The following is a 25271-nucleotide window of genomic DNA, read 5'->3' on the forward strand; positions in this document are numbered from 1 at the left end:
TTTTTTTTAAGTTGTGAGAGAATGAGACCCTTAGTCATCATAAAAAGAGAGAAACTAACAGATTTGTGTTGTGTCTCCACATTTTCCTGCAGGTCCATCCTGAGCTGGTCTCTCTCTGCAGTGAGAGAAGCCACAGTAGAGAGCAGCTCCTGCAGCTCCTCTGCAGACCTCTGAGCACCAGCATGCTGCTCAGACAGGAGAGCGTCTTTCTCATCTCGCACACACTGAAGCTCTTCAGTCAGCTGATTCAGCTAGAAATATCCAAATAGAAAAAACTTGGTTACATTTATGATATTACTACTTCATTGATCTACAGTTTTCAATACAAGAACAAACATAATAACCAGAGAAAAGATTGTGACTTGAAAAAAATTTCATGTCTAAGTCTTCAAGAAACCCAACCATCGAGTCATATCTAATTGAATAAAAGCCAGCATCATCAATGTTCTTGTACTTGTTCTTGAAGTTCTTTGCTTATCTCCTCCTCTGTGGTTCTGGAAGCGTCACTGTCTGCGAGCTTCTCCTCCAAATCCTTCATCAGCTGCTGCATCTCATTCAGTTTTTCTTCCAGTGACGCTCTGTGTCGCTCTCTCTCCTCCAGCTAAAACGAAAACATTACCGTAAGTTTGTGGTGGGGACGTCCCGATCCTTTAATATTGGCTCTCTGCTGATACCGTGTCCGATCACATGCTTATATTTACATAAATCTGGCCTAGCCAGTGACACCCAGGAACAGACTGGGTGGCCAAATACCAGACCGGACATACCAAGCCCATAAATTAGAGTTTTCCACAACACATTCCTGCAAATGTTTCACAATAAAAGCCTTGTTAAGAAATACGGATACAGGAAATGTTGACTTTGTATTAACACATCAGCAAAAGCAACAGCAGTAGTTTCATTAAGTTGTTGCCTCATATTCCAAAATGCAGATGTGACTGTTTGTTAGTGTTTGTAATGTGTCTGTTCAGAACATGGTGGTTTATGTTGGTAGTGGTCATTTTTGTGCTGGTTTATAGTTTTAATCATTAGTGAGGTGGCTGTTACATTTCTTGACGTGGTAATCCTGATATGGGTGTAATAAACATTCTGCCTGACAGTCTTCAGGTTTGACACCTGCAGTAGCACCTGTGACAGGCAAATGGCAGACCAGTCTTAATATCTATCTATAATATTACTTATACTTATATTACTGATAGGCTGGCTGACATAGAAAAGTACAAGACCCTCAGTGTTGGGTAACTACAACAGAATAAGATAGGACGTCTGTGTAGTGAGTGAACGTTAGTTTGTCTGCAGGCTGATGGATCTCAGTGGAGATAAGCCTGTTAAACTGTGATGGGGGTCATGATGTCAGTAGCTGAGATAGCTGGGAGAGGGACAATTATTTTTATTAGCTCCATCTTTTCAGTCTTGTTACTGTCAGCTTTGCACAAACCACTCTGCTGTGAAACTAGAGGCCAATATGTCTTAACATGGCTGATGAATGACTCAATCACTTCAAAGCTAAGAAGGTGGTACTTGAATTCAGGATCAAAGAGCACCTATATTTCTATTCCATAGCTTACTTTCAAGCCTGTCTCTTCAACGGTAGCCATGAGCTGACTCTTCTCAGCATCAGAGCGCTCCAGGTCTGAGCGCAGTGAATCCAGCTGCTGTGTTGCATCAGCACACTGCTGGCTCAGCTCCGTCCCCTGAGCCCAGCAGCACGAAGGTCTGCTTGGATTTTCAGAATCTCATCTTGGGACGTCTGCAGGGAGTCTGTGAGCTGCTGAGCCTCCTCCTGACATTGAGCTTGGGTTGAAAGCAGGCTGTCCCTGTGAGTTTGAACAGCACCCAGCTCCTCGGTCAACTCACGCACCTGAGACAACACGGCATGAAATCACATGATTACTGTATTATGCTCTCCATCTCAATCTAACACTGTCCTTAGAGGATGCTTGGAAGACTCACCTGCTTCATCAAATCGTCCACCTTATCTGGGAGAGTCTGGAATGAAGCCAGCTCCTCCAGCTGAGCTCTGAGGGCTCCCTCTGCTTCACGAGACGCCGTCAGCTCTTTATGAAGGTTGGCCACTGTTCTCTGAAGTTCCACACTGTCTATCAGAGCTTGAGACAGAGAACATCTTACAACTCCCATCTGATTTTACAGACTGAAGGTCTGCACTCACAACCTGATGAGCTGAGTTACATTATATAAAGACCCTGACTTAAAACCTACTTTTGGGACTTTTCCATCTAGCAGAGTGGTGAGCTTGGTGTTCTCGTCGAACGCAACATTTAGCTCTTTCTGGAGATCGCTCTGCATCTTTCTGTAGCGTGACTTCTCCGTCTCAAGTTGAAAGCTCAGGCTGTTCACCTCAGCCTCCATCTTCTCATGGTTGGCAGTCAGAGTGACCTGGAGATGACGACAAGAAACGCTAAATAAAAAAGATACAGATATTGGTCTTGGTGTCATTAGTACAGGTATTACAAAATCATTAGGACAACAAACACAGAAAGTGTCGCTATCTCACTGATTCCAAACTAATTAAGCCAGCATTTCCTGTTCAAACCAACTCTGGTGGTTCAATTCTTTCCCAAACACCCAGACTAAGACCGCCTGAAAAGGAGAGCGTTGGTCTGCTTCCAATCAGACTGGTCCAGTTTATTTGTCCCAAAGCAGACCCTCTACAGGACGGCAATACTACATATGTAATCATTTTAGTAGAATTAAAAAGTTAAATGCTATTGTATTTGCTCACTCGATGTTTTTGTGTTTTATTTAAAAAGTGAGTAAAATGCAGCGAACACACAGCAGTGTCCCCACCAAAGACTGCAGTGACAGGTTTTCATACTGTGTGGTAGAAACAGATGCCATTATGAGGTCCATTTGCAGTCTCCACCACTTCTATTTTGGTGAGTAAAGTGCTGCGTGATTTGCCATCAGTCACTGGAATAAACTGTTTTGATTTTGGCTTCGTGCGGTGCTGATGATGCAGGATGACATCACCACAACCGTTGAGTTCCCTGTCAGTCTACATGCCCGTTTACTCCTCTTGGTCTGTGTGTAATATGTGTGAACATGAATTAAAATACAAAAACTAAAATGACTCTAAATGAAACTGATAGGACAACATGAAAATGTTGCCTTTAGAAAATATTGAGAAACTTGGAAAATTGAAATATCTTCTACATTCTATACTACTGTGAAATCCATCTTGTAGAAATATGGATGCATTTTTTTAACAGTGATCCAGTTTTTTCATGATAGGAAACGAGGGAGAGAGATGCAACGCCCCCGATCAGATTTGAACCAAGGAAGATGAGGTTCATGGTCAGCGCCTCCTCTTCTATACAACAAACATTCAAAAGCAGCAGATAGTAAAGCAGGAGCAAGCCAGGACAAAACACTCCATTTGCATTCGGGACAAGCAGTTAATGAAGTTAAAGCACTTTCAACATTTTAACTGCTGAGTAGATTTTCACACCACAAAAGTGTTTGTGTGTGTTAATCCCACTTACATTCATTTCCTTCAGAGCGATGTTTTGACTGCGCAGGACAGCCCACTCCTTCTTCGTGTCTCTGCCGAGCACCTCAGCATCATCCAGAGAGCGGCGAAGCTTCGCCACCTCCTGCACCAAGTCCTTACCGCTCTGCATGGAAAACGTGACAGAATTAGCCTGCTCAATTATTTGATCACTTCAACTGATTTCAGCTCGTACACTTCAAACTCTTTCAGTGCTTCTACTGCACCCATATGACATCTCTCATGCAAACAATTACCATTTTATGAGATTTTAAGGCATTTAGTGTTTGTACCCTCACTTTTCAGCGAAGTGAGCATACCTAAATTTTCATTGCAATATTTAGCCTTTTCTAGTTTTTCCACGTTAGCGTTAAATATTTAAGATAGATTATTGTAAAGATGCTCATTAGGGATGGAGTACAGTGTTTCAGCAGTATCAGGTTCTCAGTTTTACACTCAGCTGTTGAACTGTATTTATTCTTATCCTGTACAGTATGTTATTTTATGTTTGCAACACTTTTAAAAATGATAGTAAAGTAATGTGGTTGTGTGGTGTAGCATTGTATAGTGTAATAATGTGACTGTTCTTTCATTCTGAATGGTTATACTTACACTGTAAATGTTTCTTTGATCTGCCCATCTCTGCTAACAGAGTCATTTGATAGACTGGCTTTATGTTGTACCTTTATGAGTTTTACAGGTGATAAGACAACAATTTAAAAAACAAAACACACATACCATACTCTGAAGTTCCTCTGCAAATTCAGTTTTCTTCTTCAGCTCCTCAGACAAAGTTTCTAGTTTGTTCTTGAAAAAACAAAGAATATTTAACCAAACTGCCACAATTTGAAGGAGTGGTAAAAGCGCTGTGAGCCAAAAGTGGACTGGGGCTTAAAGATTGTTCTGCTCAGCAGCAAACACCGTGATACATGAAACAAGACCATTCAACTCGGGTGAAGTATGTTTTGTGTGTACTGTAAGTGACATTTTTCTAACACAAAACAAATGTCTATACTTTAGATACCCTTTCAGATTGAATAAACCCGAGGAGGAGCTCCTTCTCAGCGTGTCATCTTACCTGAAGCTTTAGGCATTGGAGTTCAGAGGATTCAATGGCCTTCTTCAAGCTACATATTTCATTTTGCAACTTGTTCTATAAGATCACACAAACAAAATGAACACAGTCTAAATAAATATCACAAAAATAATGCAATAAGATTGGAAAAACTAAAACAAAGCCAAAGCATCTAACTCTACGGTCCTTGGATCCATTCTGAGTGCAGACTGAAAGGAATTAAATCAATACGTTACCTCCTGCTCTCTGCTGATCTCCTCCTCCAGAGATTTGAACTCGTCCATTTCTCTCTTCTCCTTCAGCTCCTGTGACAGAGTAGCTTTCTCTTTCTCCAGACGTTCAGTCTGCTCTATGAACATCCCCAGCTCCTGCTTCAGATAGTCTCGCTCAGCAACCATCATGTCCTATAAACATACAATTTCAATCAAGCAGCAGTAAGCATATCCACTTGAAACGTACTGCCTTAATGTTCTTTGTTTTCATCACTAGTAGCTTGAAAAAATGCTCATCTGTATGTAACACTGGTAACTGCTCAAGGCAACCATATTTCTTAATAATAATAATCTTAGCGTTGCACTAGTGTCTCTGTTTGGCCTTAAACCCAGATTAACTTCAATTGGCCTCCTCACACACAGTTTGGTTGATTTCCTGGAGGAGTGCGATAGTTTCTCCACAACTAAAAGACTCTAGATTAAGACGTGCTCCTGGTTTAATAAATACCTCACCGGGAAACATGCATTTTAGAAGATAACTAGTTAACAGGATTTTCTCTGCATTCTTATGCAAAACAAGCTACTGAGTTATGATGAGTTATAGTCACAGCAGAGGTGCTCCAGCAAGCATTACCTTCTCTGAAGCCAGAGTTTCACACAGCTGGATGGTCTCTGCAAACTCTCTTCTCATCTGAGAAAGAAAAGATTAGATTCAAACCAGCTGACACAACCATGCCAGATCATAAACAACAAACAGCATCCAAAGCTGCTATTCTCATGTGTTATAGCAAGGTATATTAAACACAGCACACCTGTTCATCAGTGTCACTCTGAGTGCGGCTCTGTTCTTCCAGCCATCTGTCCAGTTCTGCCACTCTTAACTCCAACATCTCCACCCTTTCCATGGCCTCCAGCTTCTGCTGTGCTTCTGTTTGCAGCTGCAGCTCCAGCTCAGCTGCCCTCAGTTCTGTCGTCTGTATTTTCTGCAGGGCCTCCTGTTTCTGCTGCGCTTCTGTTTGCAGCTGCAGCTCCAGCTCTGCCACTCTGCCATCTAATGTTTCTACCTTTGTCATGGCCTCCTCTTTCTGTCGACACTCCATTTCCAGCTGCAGCTCCAGGCTGGACACTTTCCCTGAAAGCTCACGCATCCGGTCTGGAGACACAAAGTCTTTGGGACTGGAAAAAAGATAACATATGATGACTAATGTGTTCAACAACTGTGAACTACCTACAAACACTCAAAGCCCAGGGTTTGGATGAGACCATATCCATATCACCCACCCCTATGTTAATGAAACTGAGGAAAACAAAGCTGTGGTTCCTGATTTAGTTGTCACACATCATGCTGTCCTGGATTATTAAAAGGAGTTTGATTTGCTGTCTTGACAGTGAGAATTTCTGTAAGTTTTAGTAGAAAGACATTCACCTGTCTTCAAAGCTTCTAACAGTCACAGAGCTCTGACTCATGTCCATTTCATCTGACGGCTCATCAGGAATCCCCCAGTGAAAGTCCTCATCATCTGTTAAAATATAGCATGTTGTCATTTAACTAAATTATCAGATAGTGCAGTTCATGCATGAAATGGGAATTATGATCTGCAGTGTGCATATACTTTAAAAAATGTTTTATGTGCTCCTCCTTACCTTCGCCCAGCTCCATCAGGCAGGAGCGGTCTGCTTTCCTCTTCCGAGAGAAAGACTCTGCAAAGCTGAGGTCAGATGAACCACCATCACAGGCAGACAGACGGGCAAGTCTGAGCATCTTTCCTCCCCATGTGACTCTGCGTTTCGGCATCTTAAAAACAGGATGAGAGTCATTCTGACGATAATAATAATGAAGAGAAAGCTGCACTCTTACTACAGCTGTCATATTTACCCTCTGAACAGGAACCAGGTTTGAGCTGGTGACGAGCAGTTTGGTCAGGTTTCTGATCCTGTCCTCTTGATCTCTCTGGAGCTGATCCTTTTCTTGGAGCAGCTGGGAGAGAACCTCCTTCTCTGTCGCTGTGGTCTGTGTGACTGAAGAAACCTGTAGGGACGTCGTGCACAGGTCAGCGGGTGGAAAGTGCTGCTGTAATGGAACTTGCAACGAAAGGCCAAACAAAGCATGACGGAAGAAAAAAACGAAACAAAAGAGTGATGACACTTGCCTCGTGCAGTCGTCGCTTCAGGTCTACAATTTCATTGCGATACCTTTTGAGCAGAGCCCCGTCATCAGACACCTCTGTCACATGGGGGTCGTTCTTCATTTTCTTTGCAGTGCTGGCAAACTAATAGAAATAAACATTTTGTGTTTGATTTCTCAGTCTCATGTTCGCTCTAAGGGTTCACGTTTTTCTCGTATAGCTGCACTTTCTGGACTGACTGTTTTGGAGCAGATTCAACCCATACATCCACCTGCAAAGCTGCAGTGTTTCATCTTGTAAAAATGTACAGGGGAAAGGAACAAACCTTATAAATTGTCCCATTGCATTTGGTATTACGAACATAACAATAGAATATTCAAATGTGAAGGTAGAGGTATTAGGAGGTGTGCAGGACAGAAATCTGCATATTCCACCAACCTGCAGAGTGCTGAGGGTCTCATCGAGAGTGACAGGAGTGATGGTGCAGATGATGACCGTTTTAGCGTTCCCACCCAAGGAGTTCTGCAGGATGCGAGTGAGCTTACTGTCTCTGTAGTTGGTGAAACCCCTGAAGAGACAGAATGATATTTAGCAAATGTCAGCAAATAATCCCAGCTTGTCATTTCACTCTCGGAAATGAAAAAAATAAAGATATTTCCTAAAAGCTAATGGATTACTAAGATTTATGAGTCATGCTCCTTTGTGCCTGCCTGGCAGTGAAAATACATCTGGAGCAGTAAGACTCTGACCAGAAAGAGGGAAATTTCAACACTGACTGATGGTGATGACATGCCAACAGTTATTGGATGTATTGCATGTCCATTGTTTACTCACTTCTGTCCTTCATCAGTCAGTTTCTTGATCACTTGGCCAAGGGTGAACAGGCTGCGATTGATATTGCAGCCTTCTTTGAAACGCGTGCCTAGGATATCAAAACAGACGGATTACTGTAAACTCAGTATACACTGTGGTGTGCACCCAGTAAACTCGAACATAATATCAGGGGTAGTATGCATTTCATGCGGCTTCAATCAATGACCTAACACAGTCTACGGATGTAACTCCACCTTACCTTCAGCTCCTGTTTGACTGGCTCTCTCAGATCCAGCTAGATCAACTAAATTCTAGAAGATGAAACAAAATTGCTAGTGACCAAATAATTATTCCAACAGTTCAATTTATTTATTTATACAGCGCCAATTCATAACAGAAGTTATCTCATTGCACTTTTCCTACAGAGCAGGTCTAGACCAAACTCTACATATGATTATTTACAGAGACCCGACAAATCCCACCATGAGCAAGCACAGCAGCACAAACAATGATACAAACAACAAGATAGAAAGCAAGCCAATAATAAAAAGGAGGTAGCTTACCAAATGAGACACAATAATGGCTCCATCAGCATTTTCACCTGATGCTGGGTCGCTCCTTTCTCGGCTTTCCAGGATCTGAGAAAAACTAAAATCATGAAAAATCCAGATTTCCCCAGAATCCCACGTTACTGTATGTTGTGGTGTAGCTTACCATTCGGAAAATGGTGTGCGAGCGGCTGCTCCGCTGGTTCATTTTTGTCTTTCCATAATGACGGTTCTCTACAGAGGCAGATTGTGCAGAAAACGCATTGGTTGTTGCACACAGTCTACAGTGCACACTGCGTAGGATCATTCTCATGTTCAGTAATAACCTCAGATCTTACTTTCTCCTTTCCGAATCCAGGCCAGGGCTTGTGCAGGAGACGTAACCAGTTCCTCAGTCAGGTCAGCCACGTAGATGTTTTTCTGCACACAGTAATTATCAAGACACATTCACAATGATCATGTAAAATAGAAAAGTTAGTCTTTTCAGGGTTTCAGGCATTCAGTGCTCCTAGACTTTGAAGTCTGTTACCAAGGAGCTTAGTCCCAGTATGATATTTCAAATCACCTCTAAAAGGGGCTCTCCAGTGATTTAGCATTGCACTTCCATAAAGTTTGGGGACTTGTGAACGCAAACATTTTAAAAAGAATGGTAGAAAATTAAATCTGCAGAGGCTAATATATCCTTACTTTTGGTCAAGCTCCAAAACACTAGATTCTACACTTCATTGTCATTTCAAACTTCATTGCCCACAATTTGTAATGAGGACTTTCCATTGAAAATGTGTGGTGTCCACGCCCAAGCTGAGATAACCCTGACATCATCAGGGTTATTTTCTCTGGCTCCCCTCAGAGTTACAAAATACATTACACAGCCATTTCCACAGGCTGTGTATAAAATTGCCCTTATAAAAATGAATAGATCTGCTTCTACGTCATGATTTTGCCCCTGTGCCTTTTGACAGATACTTAACACTTTTCTGTCTTCAGGGCTTTTGCTGTTGATCGTATAGTGTTTTTGTTTGCCGTTTTCCTATTTTACTGCTTTGTAAAGCACTTTGCAGTTTTGCCAAATGTTTTCTACACAATTAGTTCAAAATCAACATTATTTTTAACCCTCTTCTACTACAGTCGGGTTCTGATGACCAATTCCATTTGAGATCTGGTTCCCGTTTGGCAACATACACAGATTCATTAAGATCCAATGCTAACGAATCTCTTCTCAAACCTTTTGTCTCCTAACTGTTCTTGTTAGCAAAGATACAGCAACATTCAAAACCATTCAGGTAGCCAGCTTCTCACTTCCAGCTGGCACTGACTGTCACTTGAAATGACATCATTGGTGGAGTATATCATCTGTCGCTAATTACCGTTAATTCTGTCAGTAACTTGGCGATAAAATGGATTTTGGCTGTTGTCTCGTTAACGTGCTCTCTACAAGTCAGTGTCTGTACTTGGCCAGAGATCATTTGTGAGGGAAAAGAAAGACCACTCTGTAGCATTCCTGTTTTTGCAGTTCAATAAGACCAACAGAGTCCCCCCCCCCCTTACATTGATTGTCTCTCGGACTTCCAGGGGCTTTCTCTTCCAGCTGTCAACAAGCAGATCAGTCACAGTTTCGTTGTAGATTTCCATGTAAGAAACCCTGAGAAGAAACTCCTTCTTTGGACACTTTGGGCAAAAGAGAAGCGACTGGTTAGCGTAAACAGCGATTACACAACAATCGGCGCCATGTTTCAAACATGTGATACAATTCTCACATTTTTAATGGTTTGGAAGACATCTTCCACAGCCAGAGGTATCACTCCAGGAGTACGGTCACTCCCCATCATGGTGAAAGTCTTCCCAGAAGAAGTCTGCCCGTAAGCAAATATGGTTCCTGTGCATCAAACACAGAATAGATAGATACACAAAATAAACCCAGTGCAGCTACAGCGAGTGTCTGAGACAACATGTTGCATTCACTTTCCATTACATACCATTGTATCCCTCAACAGTGGAAACAACCAGGGGCTTTGCTATGTCCTGGTACAGCTGATTGGTTGTTTCTTCAGCAGTGAACACTCGGTCTGTGAACAACAGAGGAAGAAAGTGAATGTACGGTAGATTTTTATTACTATGACTCCATACTAAATATCTCAAAGGGACAACAAAATCCAGTAAACACATTTCTTAATGCTGCAAAACAGACCGAAACAAAAGCTCTTGGTGGAATTCCCATCATCGATCTGATGAATTGATTTCTTGTCAGCTTTCCAAAACAGCTGGACAGGCTCTGCATTCTCCGATGCAGCACTTCCTTCCCTGTAACAAGGACACTCATTCAAGATATATGTGGAAACATTAAGCAGCAGCTCACTTTCTCGACAACATCTTCAAGAGCCAAAGGTTAGTGTTGCTCTGTGAGCATTCATTTGTGGCTGAATTGTTAAAACATCCCTGATGATTCTATGAGCGAAGGTTTGGAAGCACCAGCTAAAGCAAAAGTTAATATTTGGAGGAGAAATCAAGCGTCCCCGTTGTCCGCAGTGTCATACCCAATTATTATGTCGTATAAATCTGCGTCAATAATATCACAGATTAGGCTCTTGATTTTCAAATGCATTGTTAAAAGAGAGCCGCAATTGGGTCACATTTTATTAGAGACATATAACACAAAATCATAATTGTCAGTTTGGTGAAAGATAAGCCTTGTGGATATCAGTGCAACAACCATGTAGTCATCGTCCCTGAAGTCTGAAACATCTGCTAGCAGCACGGCTATAGGGATGGTCCAGACTGAAATGTCTCAACAACTATTAGATGGATGGTCTCAAAATCTGATGCAGACAATTATGTTCTCCATCTAGTGCCACCGCCAAGTCAAAATGTCACTTCATCCTCCAGACAAGGCTTAATGGCAATAGGATCAAATAACTGGACAATACAAACAAAAAACACAAAGAACCCCCCCATCCCACTAATTTCACTGGGTCAATTAGAATAATAATACAATCTAATAAGACAGAATGTGTTGCATTGCAGCACTGTGCGTCTAAAGTTCTTTACGACAGTGTAGTAAGCACGTTAGCTAAACGTGAAGCCCGAAGCATTCCGTTTGTCTAACCGTCAGTCAAAAGCAGAACGCAGAGTTAGCAGCGGCAGGGGACGCCGGGACTCTTCTGCCTGGACCTTACTTGCCACTGGTCTGGTACTGAGTGAGAGCACAGGGCTGCAGTGTAATCCTGGAACTGGCTTTTCTGTCTCCGGAGTGGAGTCCGGGACAAATCGGCTTAGGATGACAGCAACTGGTTACTCACTCAAAGTATTTATGGTGAATAATAAAGAACATGCCATACCTACGCCCGCTGCATGGAGTTGTATATGATGTAATGTGTGATGTCTGTTATGGATTAGTCAGACTGGCTAAGGCTGTTATGCTGCGTTAAGGCTAGCTCTGATATTAGCTTTGGGTACATCGGCAAGGATATATGAAATTACTTTAAAGTCATTTTCATAGACTGTATAAAATAGGGTTAGGTCATTTTAGTTTACTAATGTTAATATTAATAATATAATTGCCCCTTTGAGTAAAACAAAGGCACATTTTATTTGTAACATTGACTGTTAAACCATTGACCATTGAACGTTAACGCTCGATAAATAAATATTCTTTAAAGACATTAATGTCCGAAATGTAGCTAACGACAAGTTACTAACATTACTTTAGTAACGTTAACAGTCAGCATTAGCATTGACGCTAGGTAACTTAGCTAGCTCCAGGCTTGTAACTTACTGGCTGTTGGCTCAAAACTTACCTCGCAATAAGCGGACGGACGCGAACACAGACTTTAACAGCCGATTCTTCTGTCATTGTTCTTCTGGGTAATCACCCACCAAACATAAAACTAGCAGGCAAACTAATACAGCTTTCATAAATGATAATAAACGAAATACGCCTAACCAACTGCTGCGAGCGCACTACAAGTGACTCCCTTTGCTAGAGTTCAAATTCTCCCACTTTGTTGTGATTGGTGAACGTCACCGGGTGGACTGGTCCATACGGGGTGGCGCTGCAAAAAACGGTTGGGCTAAGTTTTAGTTGAGATTGTGCTTTTTAAAATCCGTTTCAACAAAATGTGTAATAGCACATGCATGGGCAAATGGCCCCAACAGCAAAATCTGTTTGTTTTTATTTGAATATTAGCACCGAAAAATCAGGTTAATGTGGCCGCGCCCGACTGGTGACGGAAAATTGCGACTGGCTTGAGTGGCGTCATCAACCCGCGCCTCATACGGTATGGACAACACATGAGAAAGTGATGAATTTTGTAGTTCACTATAAGTTGAGCGTTTACAGTACTTTAAAGAAACAGAGCTGTTTACGAATGTGGACGGGGTTAATTGATATTCAGTGATAATATTTTGCGGGAGAGCTGAAAAGTATACCGTCCCTTTCTTGGGGCGTTTCATCTGGCTGTTGAAATGTCTCTGTTTCTTGTGAACAGGTAGGCTTCTTTTCTGCACTAGCTAACGTTAACGTTACACCGTTGGTCTCTTTTAGTTATGTCACATTACTACATGACCTTGGAGTTATACGGTTCTGTCTGGCTTCTGAGTGCTTTGAAGACAATAAGCTTCAAATGTTCACACCAGACAGCAAAACTAATACGCAGCAAAGTTGTCTTTAATTGGCCAAACTATCAGAGACCGTTAAATAAAAGTAACGTTACTGTATCAAAAACCCGTCTAATGCTGAGAACTAACTTCCTGCTTGGAAGTATAAGGTTCTGTCTGCTGGTACAACAAAAAGCAAGGCTTTTCATGTCAATAGTAGACAGTTAACTCTTACTTTGCTTTAATACACAAAGTGAATGTATTAATTACTGAAAGGAGTTCTAAGATATTTGGGCACACACAAAACTCAGCAGCATGTTTTGTTTTAGATATTAAAACATTGGAACTGACAGATTTATACTGACAATACAATTCAGAAAGATTTACTAACAATGCAATTCAAAACAATGCGGGGGAAAGTTACTTGTGTTTTCAACATTTTTTCCTTCTGTCAGAGTTCCTCTGTCTGCTCTCCTGCTCTCTGTCTCTCTGTGGCCATCGCTCAGTGTCTGAGCTCTGAATGAGTCACTTCCATCACTGTGTGTCAGTTTCAGTCCACATGTTATAAAGCAGGTCAGGGCCACGGGAGAGCTAGCATCAGATCACTAAAATCTTCATCAACTAGCTAGCTACAAACCTGAATTTATCTCAGATTCCTTCATATTCAGATGTTGGCCTTAATTGCTAACACCTCTAAAGTAGTCATAGTAAAGTAGAGATAATCATTTTAACATATTAGTATTAAATTCTGTCAATGTTGCTCACAGGTATCTTGGAGAGGAGGAAGATGGGAGCGTCTCCAAGGAGTCTCGGTCTCGGGCGTTACTGGCTAAACTGCAGCAGAAGGCAAAAGAGAAGCAGAAACGGAGTTTGGCAGAGCAGAGACAACACCCGCCTGAAGAACAGGCAGAACAGCAGGACGTCAAGAGGAAAAGAAAAGCCGACAACGACAGCAGCCAAGAGCCTCAACACGCCAAAAAGAGGGAGTCACAAGTAGTGCCTTTGTTGGCCTCGGACCCTGACAAGCCTGCTGAAGAGAAGAAGAAGAACAAGAACGGTGCGGATGAGAGAGCGAGAAAGAAGAAGAAGAAGGATCAGTCAGGTGTGTGCTCGTGCTTGCACACACTCACATGTTGACACCAAACTGGGCAATATATTCCTATATTCATTCATATGATCAGTGATATGATAAAATTCCATCATGCCTTGTGCCTTTTTAAGGCCCAACCGACACGTTGGCATGGCCGATATATCAGCTGATTTCAGCTTACCACTGATAGTTGGGTGCCTGCGGACGTGTCGGCTGATAAGTAGCAAGAAACTGTAGCACAGAAATGCAGAAATATATAACCAAGATATAAAAATATATATTCTATTCACCATAACATCATCATCAACATCATTGTGGCTTGCCAATTTACTGAGTGTTTATTTATTGCATTTTTTGTTATCAAGAAATAGAGAAGATGCAACATAAACAAGCCGAGACATGCCGTCAGCTTTCGATAAGAGGACACGTCCCTTCGAGGACAGAACTCTCTGTAACCAAAGATACCAAAACCAAGCTAAACTAAAGTTGAGAGAACTTCTGTCTTGTTGATCTATGGTAATAAGGATGCCTCAATAATTCACTTTTTTCTCGACAGGTACATCATCAATTGAGGTTACATCACAGTTTTTTAAAGCAAACATTTGTTTAAATTTCGACAGAGACCTGAAGCTTTTGAGAATACAGCAATAGTTTTGATCGCAGGTTTTACCTGCAGAGCATTTTTCAAGAATAAAGCTGTGTCATCTGCCAGTTGGCTTAATATAATATTTCTACCAGCAATAGAGATACCTTCGAGGTTACTTGATTTTATATAGTGACAAAGCACTTGTGCAACAATGAGGAACAGGTCAACAGAGACCGGACAACCTTGCCGTATGCCTCTGTCCAGACAGAATCTCTGAGTAGTACCATCGCTTCATTTCCCCGAGCTTGTTCCATCTGCACAGAGGGTTTTCACTGTGAAAATGTGTTCCAGTAAAAAAAGAAGGGCTGTGAAAAAATCAAGAAAATAAAACTATCCTCAGTGATCAGCTCAGAGTAATCAGCAAGATCAAAAACCAATCTTATGTTATTGAAAATATGCCTGTTACTCTTAAATCCAGATTGATTTTCATCTATAATTGAATCTAGAACACTTAAAAATCATTTCTAAGCACTACTGAGTAAACTGATGGGCCTCCAGTTGTCAATTATAAGCAAATCTTTTTCGGTTTAGGTCTTAGACAAATTACGCCCTGCTGGCAGGAAGTGTAGATTTTGCAATGCTCTCTGAAAATCTGTTCAAAAGAAATGGTGCTAGCAGTTCAGCAAAAAAGCTTAGAAAATTAAGAGGTGATTCCATCATTCCCAGGTGACTGGTTATTTTTTAGAGGATTCATGGCATCTATAACTTCTTCTAAAGTAATTGGAGAATCACACATTAACGTGTCCTCCTGGCGAACTGAATTTCTGTTTAAAATTCACTGTTATGTTTAGAATTATGTTTTTGACAACTGTAAAATGGCCCGCTCAATAAATATCTGTCACAATTCTTTAATAACCAAATATAAGGATCCATACCAAAATATTTGTTTATGTTTAAAGAACATATCAGCCGAGAATGTTAAAGCTCTCAAATATCGGTATTGGTCTCAAATATCCAGTATCAGACAGTTTACCATGTGGACAAGGTTGTCCTCATATAGTTCTCTGCCCTCATTGTGTGTCTTGAGGAAATCACCGTGTAGATTAGGACTGAAAACCATATCTGAAGTCATAATCTCAGGGCATTTGCTCCATATTGTCACGATCATCAATCTCAATTCAAAGTTAAAACCAGTTGTGGAAAAGGCCCCCTCTAGCGGTGACTGTGTCGCCTGTTCCCCCTACTATCTCTCTCCCCACCTGTCATCTGGTGTGAAGTGCGTCTCGCACAAGTGACTGAGTGAGCAGTGATTTTACATTCACTGCACTAGCTTCTGTAATATACATCATAATAACAAAATAACAAAAATGGGCTTCAGGTGATTTAGTTTGTCTGTCTTTGGATTTTAGGCAGTTCAGCTAAAGGTCTTTCAGACACTCGGGAGACTGAAGGAGACGGACAGGAGGACACAGGAGAAGAAGAGGAAGCAGAGACAGAAAATGACACACCAAAACAAACCACAGGGAAGACGTCTGCTCCAACTGGATTCACAGTTCTGGGAGGGTTTGAGAACAAACCTGTCCAAAAGGTACAGTGATTTGTTGATGGTGCCAGAGGAAGGGTCATGGGTCACCAATATCAGTAGTATTCATCCTCTGGGGACGATAGGCATCCACAGTGTGTGTATTCTTGTGTTCACAGGTACACAGAGTCCTGCCTCAGTGGCTCGCTCAGCCTGATTTGATTCACAGAGACATTAAAAGCAACCTGATCCCCATCTCTGACATCCCAGGACTTTCTGCTCAGCTCGTGAAAAAACTACAAAATAATGGAATTCAGCACCTTTTCCCAGGTAATGACACAGGCTGTATGGATCTGTGTATTCAGCAGCAGCTTCTAAGGGACTGACAACAGGCCTGTGATATTTCACTTAATATTGATGTTAGTTCATATGTCACATATGTTACAGCAGTGTTATTTGCTCCATTAGTTTGTTCAAATAAGTCCTTATAATAGATATCCGTGGTGTCTCTTTAGCGGAAAAGGGTGCTGTGTTGTGGGGGGGGGTTCAAATTCACTATGAAGGGATGTTGTGATTTGAAACAGTTGGGGAACTGCTGGTGTGTTGAGTATACACTTGAGAAATAAAAGTTGTGAAGAACACGGTGACCTTTTCACAGTGCAAGCGGAGGTCATCCCGGCCATCTTGCAGAGCGCACAGCAGGGGCTGCTGATTGGACGAGGCGGCTACAAGCCCCGAGATATTTGTGTGTCTGCACCAACAGGCAGTGGCAAGACTCTTGCATTTGTCATACCTGTCATACAGGTGAGCTGCACACCACCTCTTTTAAGATGCACACAATGTGTAGAAAGACTCTCCAGATGAAATAGAAATGTTCTCTACCATCAGGTGCTGATGGAGCGGGTGGTGTGTGAAGTCCGGGCGTTGGCCGTGTTGCCGACCAAAGAGCTCGCCCAGCAGGTCATTATCTTTCAAAACAAAGTCTGGATAACACAATCCAGTAATGTTTGCTGCACAGACAGAAAACGCTCAGCTGATATGTTCTGTCCAGGTTTGTAAAGTGTTCACATCATACGCTGAGGGAAGCTCTCTCAAAGTGGTGATGCTGGCTGGTCAGAAGTCCTTTGCTGCAGAGCAGGCTTCGCTCTCAGAACACAGGTGAGTCCAGCTTCACAATAATGGGAGATTCATTCAGCACCGCTACTGTGGCATTTCATTTTCTAAAGGCATTTCAGGGTCTGGGTGTGAGAATGTATGTCTTTATTTCAAGGAGTCATAAAGTATTATCTTCCGCATTGAAATGTAACTAAGTACATCTACTCAAGTATTGTACATTTTGAGGTACTTTACTGGACTTTTGTCATTTTATGCTTCGTGGTGTAATTCTACTCCGCTACATTTCAGAGGGTGATCCTGTACTTTTTACTCCACCACATGTATTTGACAGCTATAGTTACAAGTAACTCAGATCAGGTTTTACATACAAAACATAAGGTGAGCTTATAAAATCTTTGTTGGGGATTAAACTACCCAACAATATATGAATTAATACAAATTAGCTCCACCGCGAAAAACTACATTACAATATTGGGTACCACTTTCTAATAAGGAACACGTTATAAGGGGTTTATGAATTGTAATGAGTTGTATGAATGTCCTTATCGAATCATTAATTAAGGCTTCATAGATAAATCATAGGCCATTAAGAAGGAGAATGGGACATTTGGGTTGCCAGGTTGTAAAAAAAATCAGTTTGACTGATGTAAGAAGAAAGTATGAATTCAGTGTTTTTATTTGATCTGAAAACTTCAAAGTTAATAGTCTAACTATCTAATAGTTTTAAAGATAATTAAATTCATATATGCAAGTTAGGATTTCGCATTGACAAGCAGGGCTGAAGTATAGAAATTGTCAAGTACCAAAATTTGGCATTTAGTTATTGGTCTGACTCGTAATCTTACATATATACTGATTTAGATTTTTTAAAAACTGACACTTTTAGTATTTTTAGGCAAAGTTCTTGTTTGTCTGTTTGTGTTCAGACAACTTTTAACATTTGAAACATTTTAAAGACCTGAGTATCAGCACATATTGACAAGTGTCCTATAAATGCTTCCATGTAAGGACGTCCCGAGCTAATCCATGACTGATCGACTGCTTATAATCCACTTGGCCCTGTATGTCAGCTGTCCAAAAAACACCACTGCACTCTGATAGTACCCTTAGTAGTATTTTCATTGTAATATCCTCACTGATAGTGAGCAGAGCCATGCTGGGATAAAAAAAGGTCACATTGCTTCTATTTCACCAACCTTTTACAGGTAGACCATCTCTCTTAAAGTGAGACTAGTAACTTTTGGAACAGTGGCCACTGTGATGGTAATTACCACTGAAGTGGTAAATGCTTAAATGTATCCAACTGAATCAGCAATATGTATCTAAAGTTTGCTAACATTGGCCACCATAGGCAACTGGTCATACCAGACCAAGTAAAACACCTGAGTGTACTGAACTGAACAAGGCTGTGTTTTATTGCTTATTATTCAGCTATTCATCAGTAAGAGGAAGAATGCATCATTGCTTGTTTCAAAAGGTAGAGAGTCTCACTTTCAAGTGCTGCTGAAAGTTGCATTTAGACTTGCTGTATTTTTGAAGATGGCAGATGGTGTCTTTTTCTATACTACCACAGAGGGCGCCAAAGTCAATGAAGAAATTAGAAAACTCTACACATAGTGGCTTTAAATATACAGCTGCATTAGGAGAAAATATAAATACCAGACCAGGACTTGGGATTTGTACAATACTCAGGAAAACTTCTTTTCTTTTTGTTCTGATTTTTCTTCCAGAGGGGGCCTGAGACGCAGTTTAGCAGACATTGTTGTGGCCACTCCAGGTCGACTGGTTGATCACATCAACAAGAATTCAGGTTTATGTCTGGAACACCTCAGGTTTCTTGTGAGTTCTTAAAAGCTGGATATATTTACAAAGCACAGCAGATATAACTGACACTGAAGTCCATTGTCCACCATCGACTATTTGTGTACTTTTTTAAAGTAGATGCTTTCACTCTCTCCTCCGTCCCAGATTATTGATGAGGCTGACAGGATGATTGACAGCATGCACCAGTCTTGGCTCAGTCATGTGGTGAAGGCAGTGTACAGATCAGGAGCTGGACCAGAAGCCATGTCCATCTTCAGGCGGACTGAGCCAGCATATGTCACAGCAGCCAGGTGAGTCTGTGTTTACACCTGAAGTTACAAAGTCTCTTCAGTGGATAGAGATGAAACTTCCTTTTTCAGGAATGTGTTTTTCTTCATTTAAGCAGAGTTTTTTTTTTTCTTTACAGAATACTACCCCACTACCCCCTCTGTCAAGTTCAAAAATAGTTCCAGCACATAGATCCCTGTAAACTCACAACTGTTAATTTTTACATTTCTGTTTGTGTACAGATTAAACAAAATCAGATACAGGTTAATTGTATTGTATTGTAATACGAGTTAATTGTTCAGCAGTAGAGGTGTTGGTAGGGGGGCGCCCTGGTAGCTCACCTGGTAGCTCACGCACCTTGGCACTACGGCTGAGTCCTCACCGCAGGGCCCCAGGTTCAGTTCCAGCCCAGCCCAGGGCAAAAAGCCCAAAAAACCAGCCAGGCTAGCTGTTTCCACCTGCTTCCAGTCTAACCACGTCCTGACTATAGCGCTCAACAAAACACTTTGTTCATCCTAACAAACGTGTTGAATGTATTTTTCTTCCTCAAAACATTTATATATTATATACATATTGTTTACAGTCATGTTTACTAGCCTGATGCCTTTTGCTGGTGCATTGCTGTATTTCTTAGCGCGTCACCGCCAAATGCTGATCAGTGGAATAATGTGAAACCATTGGTAAGAACGAGTATCATGTCACCTGCATGCATGCGTGTTCATGTGTCTTTGTGCTCGTGCCATAGCACATACGTGTATTTCCCACAATATTGAATGTTTTTTTTAAGTCATTAATTTATTTTTTCCTATCAAATCAAAGAAATGTAGTATTATAAGATAATAACTCTCAACTTAACAGTTAATCCAGTGACCCCACCCCCTGGAACAAGAACTGTTCTTTCTCCCAATCCCAATGAAAATCAACACTGATGACTACTTTTCTGGAACTTGAAAACTTAAGCCCAGTCTGGAGGATTTAGTGGCCTCTAGTGGTGAAATTGCAGTTTGCAGCCATTTGAATCCCGCTCGCCTCGCCCTCCCCTTCCAAGTGCGTAGGAGAAACTACGGTGGCCGCGAAACTCTTGAAAAATACCAACAGCCCTCTCTAGAGCCAGTGACTGGTTTGTCCGTTCTGGGCTACTGTAGAAACATGGCGGTGCAACATGGCGGCCTCCGTGGAAGGGGACCCGCTCCCTCTGTAGATATACAGGGCTTATTCTAAGGTAACGAAAACACAACGCTTCTTATTTTCAGGTGATTCTACACTGATGAAAACATACTTATAAATATTATATTCCTATTCTGCCAACAGCTGCTCCTACATGTTCCACACTGAAAAGAATATGTACAAAGGCAGATACGGTTTAAATGCTGGTTAATGGTTGAGCATAATTCAAAACCGTATTCATTTTTATTTGTCCACTTCGGCCGTGGAACAAGCTAAAAACCCAACATCTGGCACACCTGTACAGGCTAAAGAAATCCAATGCAACAGCTGTACCACAAACACCTACCTATCAATGGCAGAGAGGCGTTAATTCAAATGTATGTTTATGATTGAGCTCACAGTTAGTGGTGGTGTTGTGCTGGACTGCATTATATTGAGAGGTGTTTCTAATGTTTTGTCCACCCCATTAATATACATGAAGATGGCAGAATATCACAAACACAAACTTTGTATGTCCTTATTATGTCCAAAAGACTTTGACCAAACCTCCACGAGCTTAGCTAGATCGAGATCTGGTTCTGTGAGACTAAATGACAAGTTATCACAACTGTGGAGTAAACCAGCTGCTGGCGAGTCCATGTGACTTAGGGGGCGGTGCAACTGTAGAATACGAACTGGACAGAGCTTTCATATTGCAGCGCTTTAAATTTTAGTAACCATCTGTTTCTCCTCTCAGTCTGTCTCCACCTCAGATGCCGCTGCAGAAGCTGCTGTTTTCTGCCACACTGACACAGAACCCAGAGAAGCTGCAGCAGTTGGGCCTCCACCAGCCCAGACTCTTCAGCTCCATCCACAGTCCCTCCAACACCACCCAGAAACAAGACCGCTTCGACTTCCCCCAAGGTCTGACGGTAAGAGATGACCTTTGATCCTCGGGAAGGAGGGCAGGCACACAAGGAATGATGATTAGAAACTGTCAAAGATATGGGTCAATGACTGCGCCTTTATGTTTTTAGGAGTATTATGTGCCCTGTACATTAAGCAAAAAGCCCCTCCTCATCCTGCACTTCATCCTGCGCATGAAACTCAGCCCCATCCTCTGTTTCACCAACTCCAGAGAGACTGCACACAGGTTGGAGAAAGCAACTCTGTTTAAACCCATTAAACCATTTCTTGCACATATTTACAACCGTCAAGTGCTGCAGACTCTCTCAGGGCGGTCCTACTGTTTTTCCTCCTCAGACTTTACCTGCTGGTGCAGCTCTTTGGTGGACTTCAGGTGGCCGAGTTCTCCTCCCGACTCTCTCCTGGTGAGAGAAAGAATACGCTGAAGGAATTTGAACAAGGAAAGATCCAGCTGTGAGTCTGCGTGTGTGTGTACATATGAGAGAGAGAGAGAGAGAGAGAGAGAGAATAAACTTACTTTCCCAAAATGTATGTCACAGTCCAGCTTGCTTCCAGTGTTAATGTTGCTTGTGTATCATTGAGAGGTGTATTTGTTGTATTTTATTTGCAAGATGTTTGGTTCAGTAGATAGCTGAAAGCTCTGATAGATCAGCTGATATCTCACCATTGGATTTTTTTAAACTCAAATATCAATATTGGTATCAGCTTCAAAATTCTGGGCAAATATTGTTGGTAATTTTTCCAGTTAAACCCAGCCTATCACAGTTTCATGTCCTGTGTATTTTTCTGCATCTCAATAACCAGCAAAACAGTGACATAATCACCATCAGAATCAACCTTATTGGCCAAGTATGTGACTCTGGTTCTCAGTAACTTTGACTATACTCACACAGTACAGTGCAGAGACCAAATTCACAGGATGATACAGACATAAAGAGAAACAAAGTTCACACGTTATGAAAATACGGGCAAACTAAACATACGGCTGTTGTGTTCAAGCAGGAGCTGGACAACAAACTATCTATACACAGGTGAGACTGTTACTGTGGAGTATATCCATACAGTGTGTGTGTCTAGAGTACTCTCTTAATGTATATTTACTTAGCCATTCATAAGTCCCTGCAGTGCGAGCTTTAATGAGCAATGAATCCAAGTGACGTGTCATCCTGAAGGTTGATCAGCACCGACGCAGCCGCCAGAGGCATCGACATCAACGAGGTCAAATGTGTTGTGAATTATGATGCACCACAGTACGTCAGGACGTACATTCACAGGTGAGCTGTCCATCAGACCTATGTGTATATAATATATATTGTCTAGTGTAGTGCCATCATATTGCGTTCTGACTGAGACTTTGTCCTGGCTTCTGCGTCTTTCTTCAGAATTGGAAGAACAGCAAGAGCAGGGAAAGCAGGCCTGGCCTTCACCTTTCTGCTAGGAGTACAGGTGAAACACTCAACATCCCATAATTAAATATGGGTGAGAGACAGACACACATATGGACAGTATAAAGAGTGAGTAAAGTTTTTTTGTTTTCGCCCTCAGGAGAAGGACTTCCTTCAGATGGTGGTGGAAGCAGGAAGTCCCGGGATTCAAAAGCAGATCGTCAAACCCGAGACCCTGAAGGGTATGGAAGCCCGATATGAACAAACACTGCAGGAGCTGGCAAACGTTATCAAGGTACCATCTCAAACACGTTCATTAAATGTTGAAACAGACCGAATATCCTCAGTTTAAAAGGTTTCTGCACATATGTGGCCATTATATTATTAAAACGCCAAGTATGACTGAGTGAAACCATCTCTTCTTTAATCACTAACTCAGTGGATGGCAATGAATGTCAATTTCAATATACTTACTAGTTACGATGTTCCACCTCAGTGAAAACTCAGTTTTGGTCTTTTTCATGCTCTGACTTGCACGCACAGAAATTTAAACCAGCGACAAGGCAACTTTGAGCTGACCGCTGCGATATATAAAAGACTACTTTAATTTCAGTTTCTGCCTTTTGTTTCTCTCCACAGGATGAGAAAGCCAAGTAATGGACAACACTGACAGCCTCCTGTGAGCCGACAGCTGTGCCGTTTAAAGATCACTTTGCATTTGGAGTTATTGATGTTGTTTAATAAAACACCAAGTGTGTGTGTGTGGTGGAGCTGGGGATTTCAGAAACAGTATTTATCTGAAATTTGTTACAAAAACAAAGTAATATTAAGTAATATTTCAGCTATTTGTTTTATTTCATTAAAGCAATTTCTATGAAATTTTAATTCAAAAATCTCTTAACACCCCCGTGAAACTGTAATTTCATAATGTGCAAATAAAACAAAGAACCAGAAACCAAGTCTTTAACATGTTTTAGCCCTCAATACTTCACACTGATCCAGGATCCAAGTAATGTTTTGGATTTTAGAGGTGTCAACACCATGTCTGCTTTTAATCAGTACAGTGTTAGCTTGTTGTGGTGTGGACATGCAGTTGGCAGGTATACTTAAAACACAGTTTAATGGAGGCATTTAGAGAAAACCTGGACAGGTGTCCTTGTTTCAGTCCAGACAGGTTTTAATCCACTCTGTCCTTACAAGACAAACACACACACTCAGTGTTCCAGAATATGTTGTGCCATCAGTCCCATTTGGAAGTCTTCCTCCTCATGGATCTCTCTCCCTCGCTGTCGATGGCCTCATATAGCTGCTGGTCGTTTTCTTTCATTGCATGCAGGTAGCCCAGGTAGCCCACACACAGGGTGATGGTCACCAGTCCAAACGCCATCACTGGTTTATTCTGCAAAACAACGCAGCTTTATGTTCTGGGGGGGTGGTGGGGGGGTCTCACTCTGTGAGTGTGAAGAAATCATGTTTCAGCCAGAAATGGCTACGGTGAGATATTTTCAGTGAGTGATATTTCACAGAACATGTGGTTACTCAGAACAGCTGCCTAATCTCTCCTGAGGCTGATTTACACATCTGATGAGGGGAAACTTTTCTCACCTGATTCTTCACTGTTGCACAATTTCCAACATTTAAACTTCAAGATGTCTAAAGACTGTTTTGGACCTGGTCTCAGCTCTGTTAACCCACTGTGAAAAGTGAAAAAGGCCAATGCCGCAGTTTCCTTGTGAAAACGGGTTCTGGATCAGAGTGGACTGGATTCACAGGGAGAGCCTAGACACCGTTCAATGTGTGCAAACTGACAAACTAACCTCAATACAAGGGCTACTACTCGCTTTGTTGCTGCTGAAGACTGTGAGGCGTAGTTAAAAGCTCCAGAAAAGGCGAATAATTGGACTCTGACTTGAGAGGGCAACACAGGCACATCCGTCCACATGACACTGGGTTACCTGGACCGGTGAAGCCTGGACCAGACACTCCCTGTTAGTTCTTTGTGGGTTAACGTTAGACCTCCTGCACTGCATGCTTGTCTTTAAATTAAAGTCATCGCCAGCCCACAAGTTAAACATTAAAGTGAGAGAAGACGCTACGAGCAGCGTGGAAGTCCGTTTGCATGTGAACGCATCATTTAAAGAGACAGGCCCTAAGCCATGTACAGGCTAACTGCTAAGCTAACTGCTAAGCTCCTTCCCAGGCAGAAGCAGAGTGAGCGTGCTGTTGTGACTGGGTGTCCGCCGGAGACTCACCGGTTTGATGAAGAGTTCAGGGTTGACAGCTCGGAACAGCGTGGTGGTCTGTGCGCCCCTCAGCCCGGGGGTCCTGAAACCCTTTTCCCCGGGACTGGCCTTCCCTTGATCTGACATGTCCGGTCAAACCTGAGCACGACAGCTCTTTGGACAAATATACGATGAAGCTCGAAAGACGAACGTCGCAGACCTGTGGACTACGCTGCCTCCCCAAACGCAACCATGTTTCAAAGTCAAAGACGACTGCGACCAGTTTGAAGAAGAAGAAGAGGGGAGGGGAG

At 41.9% G+C, this 25271-nt stretch overlaps 3 protein-coding genes across 3 annotated transcripts in view; 1 reads left to right on the forward strand and 2 right to left on the reverse strand.

Moving 5' to 3' along the window:
* Positions 1-12393, reverse strand: part of LOC122863296 (centromere-associated protein E-like) — a 35892-nt gene extending 23499 nt beyond the window's left edge. Inside the window, 27 exon segments of the mRNA XM_044169667.1 lie at positions 60-251; positions 455-601; positions 1569-1693; positions 1696-1861; positions 1954-2109; positions 2221-2397; positions 3504-3635; positions 4247-4315; positions 4587-4661; positions 4820-4987; positions 5430-5486; positions 5608-5971; positions 6222-6315; positions 6440-6590; positions 6672-6824; positions 6946-7065; positions 7360-7489; positions 7756-7843; positions 7994-8045; positions 8298-8372; positions 8449-8516; positions 8621-8702; positions 9831-9950; positions 10040-10158; positions 10259-10348; positions 10471-10583; positions 12077-12393. Of these exon segments, the coding sequence (XP_044025602.1) occupies positions 60-251; positions 455-601; positions 1569-1693; positions 1696-1861; positions 1954-2109; positions 2221-2397; positions 3504-3635; positions 4247-4315; positions 4587-4661; positions 4820-4987; positions 5430-5486; positions 5608-5971; positions 6222-6315; positions 6440-6590; positions 6672-6824; positions 6946-7065; positions 7360-7489; positions 7756-7843; positions 7994-8045; positions 8298-8372; positions 8449-8516; positions 8621-8702; positions 9831-9950; positions 10040-10158; positions 10259-10348; positions 10471-10583; positions 12077-12132 (3339 nt within the window). The 5' untranslated portion in view covers positions 12133-12393.
* A 161-nt stretch (positions 12394-12554) lies between these two features.
* Positions 12555-23697, forward strand: ddx51 (DEAD (Asp-Glu-Ala-Asp) box polypeptide 51). Its single transcript, XM_044169653.1, has 16 exons — positions 12555-12766; positions 13643-13977; positions 15961-16139; positions 16253-16403; positions 16732-16877; positions 16962-17033; positions 17125-17231; positions 18920-19028; positions 19158-19303; positions 21184-21358; positions 21464-21579; positions 21690-21806; positions 22526-22627; positions 22736-22799; positions 22899-23033; positions 23378-23697. Exons 1-16 carry the CDS (start codon positions 12744-12746, stop codon positions 23393-23395), a joined length of 1995 nt encoding a protein of 664 aa, XP_044025588.1. The 5' UTR covers positions 12555-12743; the 3' UTR covers positions 23396-23697.
* A 194-nt stretch (positions 23698-23891) lies between these two features.
* Positions 23892-25253, reverse strand: smim8 (small integral membrane protein 8). Its single transcript, XM_044169666.1, has 2 exons — positions 24991-25253; positions 23892-24137 (listed from the first exon to the last, which is right to left on the reverse strand). Exons 1-2 carry the CDS (start codon positions 25105-25107, stop codon positions 23979-23981), a joined length of 276 nt encoding a protein of 91 aa, XP_044025601.1. The 5' UTR covers positions 25108-25253; the 3' UTR covers positions 23892-23978.
* Positions 25254-25271: the final 18 nt, after the last annotated feature.

The sequence above is a fragment of the Siniperca chuatsi genome, linkage group LG16 (genome assembly GCF_020085105.1).
Source record: "Siniperca chuatsi isolate FFG_IHB_CAS linkage group LG16, ASM2008510v1, whole genome shotgun sequence".
Lineage (NCBI taxonomy): Eukaryota > Metazoa > Chordata > Actinopteri > Centrarchiformes > Sinipercidae > Siniperca > Siniperca chuatsi.

Coding starts and splice junctions, on each gene's coding strand:
- smim8 (XM_044169666.1), bottom strand. CDS start 25,107: ATGTCAGATCAAGGGAAGGCCAGTCCCGGGGAAAAGGGTTTCAGGACC. Junction 24,138..24,990: donor CTGAACTCTTCATCAAACCG/GTGAGTCTCCGG, acceptor GTTGTTTTGCAG/AATAAACCAGTGATGGCGTT.
- ddx51 (XM_044169653.1), top strand. CDS start 12,744: ATGTCTCTGTTTCTTGTGAACAG. Junction 17,232..18,919: donor GCTTCGCTCTCAGAACACAG/GTGAGTCCAGCT, acceptor TTTTTCTTCCAG/AGGGGGCCTGAGACGCAGTT. Junction 19,304..21,183: donor GCATATGTCACAGCAGCCAG/GTGAGTCTGTGT, acceptor TTCTCCTCTCAG/TCTGTCTCCACCTCAGATGC.